The sequence below is a fragment of the Branchiostoma floridae genome, chromosome 15, assembly GCF_000003815.2.
Source record: "Branchiostoma floridae strain S238N-H82 chromosome 15, Bfl_VNyyK, whole genome shotgun sequence".
In the NCBI taxonomy this organism is placed as follows: domain Eukaryota; kingdom Metazoa; phylum Chordata; class Leptocardii; order Amphioxiformes; family Branchiostomatidae; genus Branchiostoma; species Branchiostoma floridae.
In genome coordinates, this window is record NC_049993.1 from 644,523 (window position 1) to 661,011 (window position 16,489).

Here is a 16,489-nt window from a genome sequence, read left to right on the forward strand (position 1 = left end):
TCACAAAGTAACCATTCACCTGTCCAAACTGTACTGGCTTTGAAGTTTACATTTAAGCAGCATAGAGAAGGTTAAAGGTATACACAGGCTTGAAAAAAATCTCTATATAAAACAACAAGAAAGGTGAAGTTTCTGACCTTGTTCCCTTGTTTGTCTCCTGCATCTCTTTTCTTCTTGTTTTTGGCCTGTCCCTTTTTTGCCTTCTTCCGTTCTGATTGGTCTGCCTCCTGCTGGGTGAAAGGTCGTTGGAAGCTTAAGGTACCATCTGTGTCGCCTGTTCCAGGTGTGCTGGGCTTCCCACTTCTCTGGTTGTTACGTCCCCTCTGCAGTATGGTGTACTGGCCACCAGGTGGCGTTGCAGTATTGTCTACTGTAATGCTCAGCTTGCCCTCAGTGGACTGGACTTGTCTGGTTCCTCCAGCTGACTGGAGCCTGTCCCTACCACTCCTGTCCCTGAGGTCCTTAAACTGGGGTGAGCCAGTCTCATCCGATGTGAAGTCCAGCCTCCCTTCCTTGTCTAATCTCTCCCCGCGGGCCAGCTTGTGCTGATGCTTCTTCCACGACTTCCTACCGCCTACTCGCCAGGAGTCGGGCCTGTCGCCCTGCTTCTTGTCCCTGTTGGTTGGTCCGTTAAACTTGGGCTGCTCCGTCTGCACCAGCCTCTTCAGGTCCTGCTGGAGTTTCTCTGTGGCTCCGGGGTTGATCTGTGGCCTGGTGCGAGGGCGAGCAGACACGATGCTGGGGTCATCGACCTCGATCGGGGATGCCATGGCTCTGCCACTCTACTCCCCCCTATCCTGCAAGATACAATGTCAATGTCAATGTTTTATTCAGTAAGGGTCTCGCGGGTAAACACACGTACACCCAAATATCAACCTTATTACACAGGCTTTACCATAACCACATAACACACATATGAACAATAGTCGCACACAAACAATGACTTATCACATTCCGGTTAACATGTTCATAGCATTAATAATTGATTAAAATCAACATATTGGACAACAGTACCGAGGTACAAACTGTGCAGATAATGGCTAAGTATCAAGCAACATCTCAGCATAAAACCTCAGCTGTCTTGCATGGGACAAAAAACACTACAACTTCTTAAAAAGTACAAGCTTTTTTTATTGAAAAAGTATTTCCCATTGATATTAATATGCCAATAAGGTCTCATTTGCATTAAGTGTCTCAGTTGATCATCTTCTCTACCCAAATAGCACAAATTGCTCAAAGTATAAAGTATCATCTTCGCAAAGGCTATTGTAGAATCAGGCCTAACTTGAAGAAAAAAAAATTCCAGTTTCATGTTTCAGTCCTGAAAAAAAATAGGGTTGGTAGGTAGGGATTATCATTTAAATTTTTTTTAGACTTTGGCTAAAACTGTACATAATGATACAATACAGTTTGACAAAGTAAAACTGAAATATATACATATTATATCATTTGTGATCCAGAGAAAGGACAAAATACACAAATTCACTTCGCATATCAACCGTACAAACAGTGCCATCAAATTCACCGTTGAAAGGGAGAGAGAAGGCAAGTTACCGATGCTGGACACTTTGATTCATCAAAGGCCTGATGGTACCAGGGTTCTAGCCAAGATTTTATTTTAGCATAGTGGGAATGGCATGGTAGCGAAGCGACCAATCAGGAGATTGGTGTGGAAGGGGGTCATTTTGAAAATGCAGAGTTAAAAGTTGTCACTCTGTTAACATCACATGTAATTTGAAGGATTTGCAATTTTGAGTGGCATATGATCATTTTTCATTGTTCAGACATTGATTAGACATTGTTGAACAAGCAAATGATAGCTAAGCACCACTACACTAGTTAAAAATAAGCGTAGTGGCACTTATTTTAGCGTAGTGGTCAAAAATTTTAGCGTAGTGGCCCACTACGCTAAAATGCACTAGCTAGAACCCTGGGTACGCTCTATGCCACCATCTATCGGAAACCAACTCACACGGATCTGTATCTGAATTTCTCAAGCCATCACCCTCTCCAGCACAAAATTGGCGTAGTATGGACAAGGGCCACAGTATTTCATTACCGTTAGGGCACTTAAACATGACATACATTGTATGTAACTAGAAAAGAGAGAAACATCGATAAACATCAATTTCGCAAATAATTACCTAATTTACATAATTAATGAGATATTGTTATTAGTGTTACATGATGAAAATTCCATTCTTGTGACACTTGGTAGCAACATGTATGCAATTTGAACATGCGGACGAAAGTCATGCAAATTAGGGTCTCATTTATGAGAAAATGCTACAGTACCTTTCTTTGCTTGAACTTTGAATCACCCTTTAGTTAAACACATTGTTTCTTAGATGTTTAGGGGGCCGCCATCATCTTGTTGATGTTTCTGCTTCTTCTTAGATAGAGGAAATCAACTGATATCTTTTATGCAAATGAGGACGTAATTTCTATAATCAATGAGAAACATATTTATAATAGGTCACTCGTCACAAGAGATCACCTTAAAAGCTTTCGTGTTAACAGCAATGCCGTACAAACATCCATCGCATAAAACAATCTTCATACATACAGCCAGGCAAAAGGATAGAACACAAATACAACAAACCTACAACAATCATTAACACTAATAAACAATAAAACCATAGCCATGGCAATAGTTTTTATTGCCACATTTATTTTACTTCTGTGGTAGCAATAACTGACAGTTAATTGACGGTGGGGGGATAATAACAAAAAAGTCAGCACTATGGGACAGACTAACAGTAGGGGAGGGGGGCATTGACGCCGATTTTCCCACATACATTGGCTGGCGGAATCGGCCGGTTGCTTTTCTCGAGCTGCCGGCAGCGTTAGGAATTATCATCGAAGCAGCACTGTCCCCAAACAGGAGATTTTTGCAAAATTGTCTATATTTACTAAATGTCCGTCAACAATTACAGATTTTTTAGGACGAAATTTAACTTTCTAATTTTTAATTTACTAATGTTATCCACTGAAAGTCGGAGCTCGAGGCTAATATAATGCTCAAGCTTTATTTTTCAAACATTTGAATACATCCTCACTGTTGGAGGAAACCAATTTTTCCATGGCTCTCTCCCCAATCCGAGAAAGTTCTCCTTGGCACTCCCCCCAAGCCAAAAAAATTTCCCTATTCCCCCCAGACGACAGCCTTTCCCCCACTATCAAAACATTGTCCCTGTTGACGACCATCAGAAAGGGACAACCTTTGTGGACAGACAGACTGCCCCTACGGCTGCCTAGCTTTGGGACTGAGATGAGATGATGTGTTCATCAAAGATACCTACAGATAATCATGAAAATTCATTTGCCCTTGTTGGTTTATCATGTGTTAACATCTGCAACTAAATCAGTTTACCTTCCAGGTAGAAATGTTAGGCTAAACCATGTGAAGGTAAACAATCTGTATTTCACTACTACTACTAGTATTTGCTTGCAAATGTTACCTTTCTAGTTTGTTTATATTTTTGTATACTGGTGTTATGTATTGTATTGTATCGTATATTATGTAATTGTATTTGAATTTGTTTATTGTAACTGTCGCGTTCTGGCGGCCCTTCTTCGTAGTAAACAACAACAACTCGACGTGCTCGAGCGGGCGGTGGCCCCGTTCGGAGAAGGGTGTTCTAGAACCGTCAGAACGCGACCAGTAATGCGATTCAAAATAAAAGCAGTCTGGGTTTGATCGTCTCACAAGACAGACGTGTCGTCAATTCGTCCGACTAGTTGATATATCCAACATTGGTGGCAGCGGTGGGATGCCGCTTTCGAGCGGCCGGACCCGTGATGAAACACCATCCTAGGCCCTCTGCCCGCTACCGTGTCGCCCGACTCGCCCGGAGACCATCGGCCAACCGCCTGATCACCCGACAACGTCTACCATGTGTCAAGCCGTCTCCGCTCGCTGCCGCTGTCGACAGAGCCCGACTCCACTCCACCCTGACGCCGTCCGTCGCCGACCGCGTGTACCTTGGTACACCAAGGACCCGTCCCTGAGCACTGTCCGTGTCGACCACAGCTACCCTTGTCACCACTGTGAATTTTTGAGAATGAGCACTGGCGAAAGCTTCTGCTGTGACCAGACCGAACTGTAAAAGGGCCTCTACTTGCTCCAGGAAGGCCACTGAACTGTCATAACGCAAGACCTACGAACTTGTATGAAATGTATTGCTGCACGATGTCCTGTCCATAATGTGTTATGTATTTTGTCTGGAGAGTATTGTGATATTAATGTATTGACCGTCTATTGTGGTGCTTACCTAGGGAGAACTAGAGCCTGCGGGACGACACTCCTAGGAAGAAGACTACTTTGTCCTTTGTCAGAACCTGCGAGGTTGCTGATTGTCAAGGAAATATTGTCACGATGATTGAATTTTGTATATTGAAACTATTTGAACTGATGCTTACCAAGTATACTAGTAGAATCAATGACATTATTGATGCCTGCGGGGCGACTACTGCTAGTAAGACTATCCTGACCACACTGAGGGTGTGCCCACATGTACTATTGTTTGTGTTTTAAGATAGCGTTCTCTATGCCTTGACCGTAAGCCTGCGGGATAACGTTGATGCCTTGTTGAACCAATGCTGTGCTGTATTCTGAATTTTGATTGTGTGATGCTTGCCTAAGGAGCGCTGATGCCTGCGGGACGTCTCTCCTAGGAAGATCAATGGTTGTATGATGCTCGCCTTAGGAGATAGAATGATTGCCTACGGGCCGACCCTATCCCTAAGTGCTTATACTTGATGTGGAAACTGCGTGTACTTGCCTAGCTAGATGTGGAAACCGTGTATTTGTAGCTACATAGAACGACTGCCTGCGGGCCGACCCTATGGAATGTTTGTTATGTCCAATGTACAGTAGTTCTGCGCCTTGAAGTACTTCGAAGTGGTGAGTCCACAGAAATATTTTTAGTATTGAAAGCGACACCTATAACTAGCTCAGACTTGATTTTAAAAGATATATGATTAGATTTGGTGAGATAAAAGGATAACTAGCAGGTGAGGACACCTGCTAACTTGAGGGGGGAGGAATGTTATGTATTGTATTGTATCGTATATTATGTAATTGTATTTGAATTTGTTTATTGTAACTGTCGCGTTCTGGCGGCCCTTCTTCGTAGTAAACAACAACAACTCGACATGCTCGAGCGGGCGGTGGCCCCGTTCGGAGAAGGGTGTTATAGAACCGTCAGAACGCGACCAGTAATGCGATTCAAAATAAAAGCAGTCTTGTCTTGATCGTCCTACAAGTGTGACGTTTGTCTTGTGTGTCTCCGTCTTTGGTCCTCCTTCCAACACTGGTATGTGTGTGGAACAAAGAGCACAGCTCCTCAAGGGCAGAGGTACTACTCCCTGTCCGTCACCCTACAGTTGGGTGGCAGTGTGTACCGTATATTTTCATAAGATTACTTACCATACTGGGCAAATTATTTCTACTTGCCAGAACCAAATTTTCACTCAATCCATCACTGGGCAATGAGGAAAATTATGGACTACTCCTGTATACATGAAGCACACCAACATCTACCAGCATCTAATATAAAGAGAAAACTGGCTTCATGTAAAATGAACTGTAATATTCTTTCCAGCCAGATCAAAATGAGATAAGATGACGCAACTTTACAGTCAAGTTTATCAACATGGGATATTTTACTGTTTGTTCTTATTGATCAAACAATATGAAATGGACAAAATTCAAATATCTATTTGTTTCCATCAGTATCTGTTTCTGTCTGTAGTAATGCTCTGATAACAGTCTCTGTTTCTTATAGTCATGTTATAGACGGCAACACTGCTTATTTTGTGTGTTCGATTCAAGTTCCGCTGGAACATGCATGTTGGTTAGAAAATTATGTTCTGAAAAACACCCCCTTCCAGACAAGAAGTGAAACAACGTTAGAATTAGGTGAACGCCAACAATTCAGTACTTACGTAGGTTCTCTCCAAATGGCTGAAGACTCCCAGATGTCGTCACCAGCCTCACCAGTGTCGGCAGAAGGTTGTACAAGAGTAACTTCTCTACCAAAATAGTGAGTACTAAAGATCTGCAACCGCCATGATGGATTTGTGAGTGGAGGCCAAAGGTCGACCTTCAGAATATTGTAATTTTTTCGCTCTTCCCGAGTTTAGCACTCAGTATCAGAACCATTTCCATAGAAATATATATCATAGATCTATACGTGTAAATAGAAACATTTATAACCAAAAGAAAAATTTTAACTCTACTCTATTCCCCCGCAAGCCTTTGCGCCATTCGTAAACAAAGATGGCTTCCGCAGGTTTGCAGAATTGATGAAAACTTGAAGAATTTCTATAAAATGGGACGATGTTGTGCTGTTCTACCTTAAACTGCTTGCTATAACTACGTGTTTGAAACATGTTTACCTCGTCAGGGTTTTTCAAGACCAGTCCGTGCCCTTTTCTGGCGGAAGGCGTGTGTGACAGGTCGCACTGCCACTTCAAGCATGGTGAGAAACTCACTGACATTTTACCCAGGGTTGGACAGTTTTTGTCGTGGAGACGTTTGCTTTGTTATCAGCATTTCTTCCAAATAATGCAGCCACTGTGAGCTACTAGAGTAAAGAGAGAGAGAGGAGTTCTTCTGTTTAATATGTAGGATGGTGTTATATTTGGAATATCAAAAAACTAAATTATGAAAGTAGTATTTTTGGCAGCAATTTTTTTCTCAACTCTCGAAGAGAGGCCCAACAAAATTTATATGTTGTGGTTCTGATTTACAGTTCTTGAAAATGAAGCTTTCACAAGCATGGAGCCGGGACTCCAGCAGAGCCCCACGTTATAAAAAACTGGTGACCTGGGACCCCGCATTTTAATGTAGGGAATGCGATATTATTAAAGATGGATGTTTCCCTCCGTTGTTGCAGAGGTTTGGGAACACTGAAGGGGCCCAGAGCGATTTTTAGAGCAATAAAATTTGAGATATTCTGGATCTAGCAATTGGTACGATATTGACATTTACTGTGAATGCAGAAATGTTCACGATGGATTAATGTTCACGGTTTTTGCGGTGACCACTTCACTGTAAACTTAAAACCACCGCGTAAGTTCTTAACACCGACGTCTCATCTTTGCTCAATGAAGGTCCAAATGCAATTATGAGATAGTGTTATTTAACAATACTGTATGGAAGAATGACTTAAAAATTGAATTTGTAAAAAAGGAAAAAAATCGCTCTGGGTCCCCTTAAGAAGCCCATGGACGGACAAAATAAGTAACACCTTGAAGTTGATGCTTTGGATGTCAAGATTCCATTTTATAACATTGAATATCATGAAGTTGAAAATGTTATTTGTCACAAACTGACATTTTTCCCTCCCACCCCAGAGAGGCCAACACAAACAGAATCAGCCAGCAGCCAATCAGGAAGTGACGTCTCTCAGGAAGACTCTCCGGGCCACGCCTCCACCGTCCTCAGGATTGACATCGTCAAGGATGCCGTGGTTAAAGTGCGGAACGCTATGGAAAAGGAACAGAGGGATCTGGGTCATCACCATGGTAACTACATGCCCTATGACCCATCTGCGAGCGAGGTGCCCGCCCCGGCCGTCCACACAAAACTCCCCAGTACCATGCCCGGCATCGCGGGAACACTGGAGTACCGACCCACTCCCATAGCCGAGCTGAAGAAGCGCCAAGCTGCCGGGGCTGACGTGATTGGACAGGAGCATGACGAATATGACCCGACCCGTCCATCCACAGATATAGGCGGAAGCTTAGGTTACCGCCCCACTCCTATCACTGAGTTAGACGTCCAAGATCCACCCGTCAACAAGTATTCAGAGGCTTTCAAATATCAAGGAACAGACATGGAGTATGACCCTATCATGAATTATTGTGCCATTCCAAAACAACAGAAGAGGAAATTGGCAGATATTTCTGAGCAAGGCTGTGAGGCTGTTGGGTCGGCACAGCCGGTCAGTAAACAAAGGAAGCTAGGGAGAGATCGGCGTGTTGTAGACACTACTCAGGACAGTTTAGAACTCACAGAAGGCACAAGAGCAGACAACGTCAGCAATAACAAGGAGATAGAGCCCAGAATCTCACAATCAGATATGTCTCAAGATTCAAGCAATAATGAGAGAACGCTCAGAGTCTCTGAATCAGATATGGCATCAGACACTGGCTTGGGTATTTCAGTAAAAGGGAATAGAACAAAGTCAAAGAGCTCTGTGAAGAAAACTGGAAAGCTGAGTAGTGATGTTTCCTCTGCACCAGGCAGAGATGACATCAAGAGGAGAAAAACTTCAAAACACCCAAAAGATGCACACATTTGTAAAGATGAGTCTGATGAAAAGGCAGCAAAGCATGGTGATGTCTCTTTAGTAAAAAGTAAAGTTAGAACCAAAGAAAAGGATGTGAAATCTAAGGTTGATGGAAAGAAGAAAAACTCTACAAGTAAAAACCCTACGAAAGAAGTGAACACAACACACAAGGAGAGTCAACAGCAATCTAAGGTGAAAAGATTGACAACAGAAAACAGGTCTGCATCTAAGACTAAGTCATCTTCAACACTGAAAAGCACAGACAAAAACTTTTCTAAAACAAGCAGATGTGAGAAGGTGTTTGATGAAGAGAATTCCTCCAACTATTTACCTAGGGGCACGGAGGGAGATGACTCTACTGTTGACTCAGTTTCTGAGGATTGCTCATCTAATGATGTGTCAGACTGGAAAAAGAAGAGAAGACTGAAGAGAGTGAGGCATGAGGAAACCCGACATCAAGCACCAGAAGATGAGGTGTATGTCAGCAGTACCTCAGACGAGTGTAACACTGAGTATGGCAGCTTGATGGAAGACGACAGGAAGGGAATAGAACACATAAAGCATTCAGTATCCTTAATGAAGAGTGGAACCAGCAAAATATCAGAAAGTTATCATCCTAAACTTGCTGAAAAAATGGATAATCGGATAAAAATCAAAAAACAAACATTGAACCCAAGTGATTCGGAGGAATATTTGAGCAAGCTGAAAAGCACAAAATTGAAGCAAAATACTAGATCTGAATTGCCAGAAGGCAAAGCTAGTAAAAGTCATAAACAATGTGGAACAGATAGTAAATGTATCAAAGCTAGTTCTGAGGGATTTAAAAGCAGCCATGAACATGGAAAAGGGAAAGAAGGAAACTTTAAGGTTAAATCAAAGTCAACATCTAGCTGCTCTTCAAACTCTGTGTCCAAGAAAGGAGCCAATAATGACAAACATGGAAAAATAATGGCTCACAAAAGTTCAAGGTCACAAAAGAAATTGATTCCTGACTCGGACAGTGATACAGTAGCCAGGGAGAAAGTAAGACAGTCTAAGTCGGCCGGGAAGAAAGTGAAAAGTAGTGGAGACAAGGATAAGACGTCCAAGACACCCGGTATAAAAGTGAGCCATGCTGATCTGTTTGGAGAGGAGAGTGAAGATGATACCTCCATGGCAACAGGAGATGGTACTTCCCAAGATGCATCATCAGGTACATGATTAAGGGTTAATGACCCGCCCCGAGGTGTATATGGTGTCATAATGCCTGGGCCTTTATTATAGCCGCCGAATAAAACCACCGAGTGAGTGAAAAGAACGAGGTGATTTTATGAGGTGGTTTTAGCAAAGGACCAGGCGTTATGACACCATATATACCAAGGAACAGGTGGGTCATCAACGTTATTATCATATAGCCTACCCAAACTTGCAAACTCAAGACTCAGGGCCCCAAATTCATTTTTGGGATTAGGTGCACTGGTGCACCCAGCTTAAAAAATTGGGTGCACCAAAACTTTTTGGGTGCACCACTTAAACTTAAGTGATAACTGAATAATAAAATTACAAGCTATCAAATTCTTAAACAAGTACCATGACATGCAGACAGACATTTTTATATCTTTCTAACACTTAGATGTCAAGAATGTGATTTATACTGACATACTTTAATATCTTTACATACATAAACCTAAGAAAATATTTAGGTGCACCCTGTGCACCCACAAAAATAATTGGGTGCACAGCTCCAATTTTGGGTGCACCTGGGTGCACATGCACCCAGTATTTCGAGCCCTGGGACTGTATGACGCGTAGATCCCTAGGTACTATACGTGTGAATTCCTTTGTTGTTTGGTAGTATAGATCAAGGAATAGGGGCATGGGAGGGATATAGCCATTGGTGGCAGGACATTGGGCTAGAACAGGCAGTCACTTTAGTGTCCGATGAAGAAAATATGTTTCCATTACTCCCTGACTAAGGTATACTTATGGGTTAGATACTGTAGTTTTCCATTCCGGATAGAAAAGAACACACTGCAGGATTGTTAGCATATGATCCACTTCCTACGCCGGTGAGAATTCCTCTAAAGACATGCGAGGAATGGTTGTAGACCCCCCGCTGAAGGGTCCCCCAATTTTTCCTGTAAACATAACAACAGTTGTTCTAGAACAGTTTTACCCCTTTCATAATCGAGTTTATTTGCAAACAGGTAAGAGAAAATAAAGGTTGGTAGACAGTCTTATTACCAAAGAAGAATTCCTCTGTCACACATATTCTTACTCTTGCTCTTGGCTATGAAATATCAGGGTCCTACCCAGGTTTACTGACGGATAAGCAGGAAACAAAGGTCTGTCTATAGCTAGGGCCGTTTGGGTAGAGGCAGTCGTCTGGAATCCAACCGAGCTTGGATCCAGCAGGGCTCATTGAGTCCAACTGTCTGTATATTTCTGTAGGTTACATAGAATTATGTAATCTAAAAAGAACTGAATGCATCCTCCTATGCAGCGACATCCAACGGCAAAACCGCCTGTCTGGATGTACCCTGCTTTCTCAACTGTCACTCTTAGTTCCTGACCACCCTGCTTGTAAATTTAATGAGCTTATATATACAAGACCCATTTTGAAAACTAAAAGGCCTATTCCCTGATTGGTTGGACAGCCAGTTTGGGGGGACGTCCACAGGAACTAAGAGTGACAGTTGAGAAAGCAGGGTACATCCAGACCAGACAGGCGGTTTCGCTGTTGGAAGTCCCTGCATAGGAGGATGGTATGAATGATGGTAAAGTGATGTCCACTTCCATGTTCAGATGACCCCACCAGTGGACCTGACCTTGATCCTGAGGTTCTGCGCAGATTAGAGGAAGAGGAGTTTGAAGATTCGGAGGATCCGTACGAGGAGTGTCTTCGGATTTTCCAGGAGACCCACGGGAAAATGGCAGACAACAAGATGGGATCTCAGGACGCCCCTCAGGTGGGTTAGAAAGGACAGTCCACAAAGTCACCTGTTTAACAGTTCTACTTGTAAGTAGCAGTATGTTATCAATGCATGAAGTCTATAGAATATAGAATATATGTCATAAGAACAAATTTGAAATTAATACTAGAAGGAAATGCATTAGAAAATGCAGGAGGTTTCCCTCCCATAAATTTTTCTTTTGTCAAGCTACTCACACGCAATACCATTAGGCTTGCCACTGAGGCGTCGCCAAAAAAAACTTTGCTTGCCCCTATGAACAACACACCAGCAAAAACAACATGTACAGTTTATGTTATAAGATCACCATGATCATATATGACTGTAGAACATACATGTTCATAATCAAACATAAAAAGACTAAAGCCTTCATGTTGAAGTGAAGAGTGATGTTGTACCCCACAGTGTGAGGAAGAGGACCAGGCTCAGTTCACCAGTCTTCCTGGGCAGGCAGGGAAGAAACGGACGGCCCACCTGGCTAGCTTTGACACGGTGAGTGGAAGGAACAGATCTGTAAATTCAGTTGAATTCGTACTGTCACTTGTATTTCTTGGCACATCCCATTAAGAGTTTGTTGTAAGTTTGGTCTGACTTACAAGAGATATTTCTTTCCTGTATGTAAATCGTCCCGATGGGTATTTTATGTGCTATCACCTGCCGCCCCCAGGGTAGATCATATGTCTTACATAGTACATGAAGGTGTTACAGTAATTTCTATTGTTACTTGTCACTTTCTTTGACAAAAATTCTCATTCTGCCTTTTTATACATCAATAAAGTTGATACTGGTATCATCATCATCATCATGGCAGGGTATTTTTGCTCTCTTTGACTCAGTTTGAAGAACCCCTTCCTTGAACTGTTCCAGACAGTATATTATATAAAATATTAGGTATATATAGGATTAGGTAGGTAGGAAGTATATATTACTCATATTTTTGGAATGATATTTGGTGTGTTATTGAAGCATGGAACCTTTTGTGATGATTAGTCCCACATGAAACGGGTGACTCCGAAGCGACCCAGACCAACAGCCTCACAGCAGATTCACAACAGATACAAACAACTGCAGGAGATGGCTGCAGCAGCGCCACCTGCTGACCCTGAGGTGAACTACAGACTTTCTGATGTTTTATCAATACATTATATGTTTTCTATGGTTTAATATAGTTGTAGCTACTGTAAGACAAGTGTACGGAATGCGTTAGGGTTGGATGATTCCTTATGTTCAGGTTGTTGCGGAGGGTTGAGAACACTTAAGAAACCGATAGACGGACAAGAAAAGAAATACAACTAGCCACTTTGGATGCTTAGACTCGACTGCTTTATTTTAACTCTTCAAACGGGTCGAACGCCACACCTACAAGTGATCGCAAACATCGCTATTTGACGTCGAACGCCCACACTTGTCAGCAGGTGTGAACGTCAAAAAGTCGCAATCTAAGAATGTACTTGTACTATTTTTACACAAACACTATACATGTTGATATGTTATGGAAGAATACAATTACTTTCAAGTAATAGGAGTCATTGAATTTTACAGTCGTCTTAAGGGTATCATGAGGACATGGTTACTCAGATCATGTGACCTTCCAAAAGTTTGATAAAAGTGTGGGTTTGGGTTGATACAGACTTCCAACAACCTCCAACTACCTTTTTTTTACCTCACAATTCCAGAGGTCACATGTACTGAGCAGCCAGTTGTCTTACAGAAGACCAGCAGACTGGTGGAATATTTGGTGTGTTGGATTCTAACCGTTTGTTGGATTCTAACATGTTTGTGTTGTGTTCCAGCCAACCTCCCGTCAGTCAGGCTCCTTACTCAGCTCAGCTGCACAGAAAAAACGCCTGGCCCACCGACCAAAGATCCCACCACCCACCGGGAAATACAGCCTCAGCAATAGAGGCACTGCAACCTCCCAGAACAGCCCCCACAAATCCACCCCCCCTCCTGCTGCCACCCTGGCCAGGACTGCGCCGAAGGGGGGGCGGCGTGTTGCTCACACACCTGCTCCTGTAAGTCAGCGCTAGTTTGGGAACACCAAACCAATTTCATCATTTATTACAGATAGGGTCTCAGGGTCTCAGATTTAATTTTTTTATGTCCTATTAAAAAAAATCACAATCATGTACCATTCAGAATATGAATCAAGCTACTACTACTACTACTATTACTCAAAATGCTCAACTCATATTTTTGACACCAAAACTTGCCCTTGGCTTTCTACCGTAATTGATAAAGTGTATTTATTTATCAATGCTCTAAAAGTGTGTGTGTTTGTCAGTGTATGCATGTGTGTCAGAGTGTGTGTGTGTGTCTTTATGTGTGTGTGTGTGTGTGTGTGTGTGTGTGTGTGCGCGCACGGGTGCACATTTGTGTCTGTGTGTGTGTGTGAGTGTGTGCATCTGTGTCTTTGTGTGAGTGCGCACATGCATGTGTGTGTGTGCGCGTCTGTTTGTGTGAGTGTGAGTGTGTGCATCTGTGTGTGCGTGTGTGTGCTGTCATGTATCCTCCGTGCTTTCATTTTTTGTTTGCTTTGGAAGGGTTACAAAGGGGTTAATGTTGCTTGTGTGTCTGATATGGGCATGGCATGAGTATTGATGTTTACATGTCAATATTTTCCACTGCAGACTACATTGAAGAGGCCGACTGTGCCTGCAGAGTTTGGGTCCAAAATCCCCACCAGCACCAGACAACTGTACCTGAACAAGATCGTGGACGAGTGTTTACTCATCTGTCAGTCAGAACAGGCAGCCTATGACAGGGTCAGTTTCTCACCATAAGGCCATGTTGATTTCATTATGTGGATGATGTCTTGATGGAACCCCAAAACTGATGTTGAGCGGTAGTGATTGTGCATGGGAGTGAATAAAAACGTTTTGCCCCATAAAACCGTTACCTTCACTATGAATCTAAGTAGCCACGAAGGTTGAAAAAATAACCTAGCACATGGAGTATGGAATACTGAACAAAAAATATAGTTTTTGTTCTTTGACATCTTTGGCCTTGGAGTTGGCATTGACATTCTACAACGTATGTATTAATTTTCTGATGTATCTTTTTTTTTTAATCTGCAGCTTGTATTTGGTCATTTTGCAGCTGCTTTGTACAATTTACAGCATGAAAATATATTTTTTTTGTTGGCCATAGAATGAAAACAACATGGCCTGAACTATGATTTAGTTCTTGATTAATTAATAATATTATGTAATTTAGTCTTCATGTTTTCCTACCCTGCATGTTGAAATGAAATGTGTTTATGGAACCAGAATTCTTTCTTATGACTGTGTTCCTTCACACCATTGAGAGACTTTACTGGTACCTTGACAGTATCATGTCATTCAGTTTCCCCTCAACTCTACACACTGCTAGCCTGAGTACCATCCAGATAGTAGTTCACTCCTATGTTCGCTTCTGCTATCTGCCTGGAGACCTGCACATTCAAACCCTTTGGTGGTAACGTCAGTTATTGAGCGAATTAAGGAATGTGTTCTCATCTACATGCAAGCACGTCTAACCCCCACAGGATGGGGAACAACAGACGTTAAACCGGAGAGTGATTGAGTGTGAGTGAGCACTCGTTCGGCGCAAGGGGAAGGAGGGCTTTTATCGGTGTTGGAACACCGGTTCGAACGAGCGCTTAAACCCATTCCAAACCAATCAGTGCCTGTGTCCAAAATTTGGACGATAACGTGGTACGGGATCCCAGACAGAACAGCAGAGAAGCAACCTACATGTATACAGTGTATAATGAATGTCAGAGCTAGAAGTGACTGTATATAGTATATAATGAACGCCGGAGCGAACGTCTTTCCAGATGGTACGAAGGCTAACACTGTGTATGGTTTTCCTTTGTGCAGGCCCTGAAGGAGGAGAAAGACTGCTATGACCGCTGCACTGCCCGACAAGGCTACCTGACGGCCACAGTGTCCACCATCAGGAGACTGCGCAGTGAACACGGACTGACCACCACTCCTTCTAAAGGTCAGGGGAACTATCCTACTCAACAAGCCACAACATCATGATATATCATGTTTAACCAATTTATATGTACATCTAGAACATATCAATATCCTGAATGTGTCCTGAATATCCCATATGTCCCCTGTATGTGTCCTGAATGTGCCCTTTACATATATGTGTCTTGTATGTGCCCTGTATGTGTCCTGAATATGCCCCTGTATGTGCCATGAATATGCCCTGTATGTGTCCTGAATATGCCCTGTATGTGTCCTGAATATGCCCTGCATGTGTCCTGTACATGTATGTGCCCTGTATATGTCCTGTATTTGCCCTGTATGTGTTTTGAACATGCCCTGTATGTCCTATGTATGCGTCCTGTATAGGGCTGGGTACCGGTAGAGAAACTTTAGGTCCAGGTCCGGTTCAGGTCCAGAGGATCAGGTCCAACCTGGACCTGATTCAGTATGTGAAAACTTGTGCATGGACAAAATTCAAAACAATGGTCCATTTCACTAGGAAGAAATCTGTTTGTGGAGTATTCGACTCCAACTGGCGTTTTAAACGATTAGCTATAAACCTTCAGTTGGTAGAAACGACTATAGACTCAATGCTACTTTGCTCTAAGTCTGTTATTTTCTTTGACCGGTAAGCTCCAAAACATGTGAATGCCCTGATCATATAATCTATTCATTTTCCAACTGTTACAGGTCCAACATCCGGTCAACCAAATTTTTTCAGGTCCGGTTTTTCCGGACCGGTATAATAAGAAACACCGGTTTTGTACCGGTACATTGTACCGGTACCCAGCCCTACATGTAGTTCTGTATGTGTCTTGAATATGCCCTGTACATGTATGTATGTGTCCTGCAGCTGTTTCGTCCAGCCAGCAGCGGCCTAAGATGTCCCATGCTGCAGTGTTGGGTGGTTCCAAGGCTGCTCACACCAGTTTCTCCATCCACAGACATCCCAGTCAGTCTACAGGAAACTCCCTACAAGGTCAGGGCTCTTCCCTTTGCACATTGACATGATTTGTCTGTATAATGTACTGTGGCACATTTACCAATGAATAAATAAATGATGATTTCACTGGACGTTTCAAGTCCATATCCAAGATAGCAAGTGCAAGTGTTTGCAGTAAAGACCCGCATACATGTAGTCCTCAATTCTGTGCTTTATTCATAACTGCAAGAATGCGTTCAAAGGTGGCAGACTTCACCCCTTTCAGCACCATCGTTAGTCCCACAATCTGAGACCAACATCTTTGACCCATGCTGA

General features: G+C 42.7%; 2 protein-coding genes across 2 annotated transcripts in view; one reads left to right on the forward strand and one right to left on the reverse strand.

Annotated features, from left to right (window-relative positions):
• LOC118431929 (terminal uridylyltransferase 7-like) overlaps positions 1-6,131 on the reverse strand; it is a gene marked incomplete in the record, with an annotated part of 71,874 nt that extends 65,743 nt beyond the window's left edge. The window contains 2 exon segments of the mRNA XM_035843374.1: positions 138-797; positions 5,950-6,131. Of these exon segments, the coding sequence (XP_035699267.1) occupies positions 138-770 (633 nt within the window).
• A 116-nt stretch (positions 6,132-6,247) lies between these two features.
• Positions 6,248-16,489, forward strand: part of LOC118431933 (RNA exonuclease 1 homolog) — an 18,069-nt gene continuing 7,827 nt past the window's right edge. The window contains exons 1-9 of the mRNA XM_035843378.1: positions 6,248-6,485; positions 7,363-9,492; positions 11,085-11,248; positions 11,657-11,743; positions 12,242-12,358; positions 13,045-13,266; positions 13,882-14,016; positions 15,112-15,235; positions 16,085-16,210. Coding sequence (XP_035699271.1) covers positions 6,395-6,485; positions 7,363-9,492; positions 11,085-11,248; positions 11,657-11,743; positions 12,242-12,358; positions 13,045-13,266; positions 13,882-14,016; positions 15,112-15,235; positions 16,085-16,210 — 3,196 coding nt within the window. The 5' untranslated portion in view covers positions 6,248-6,394. The remainder of the gene's footprint in view (positions 6,486-7,362; positions 9,493-11,084; positions 11,249-11,656; positions 11,744-12,241; positions 12,359-13,044; positions 13,267-13,881; positions 14,017-15,111; positions 15,236-16,084; positions 16,211-16,489) is intronic.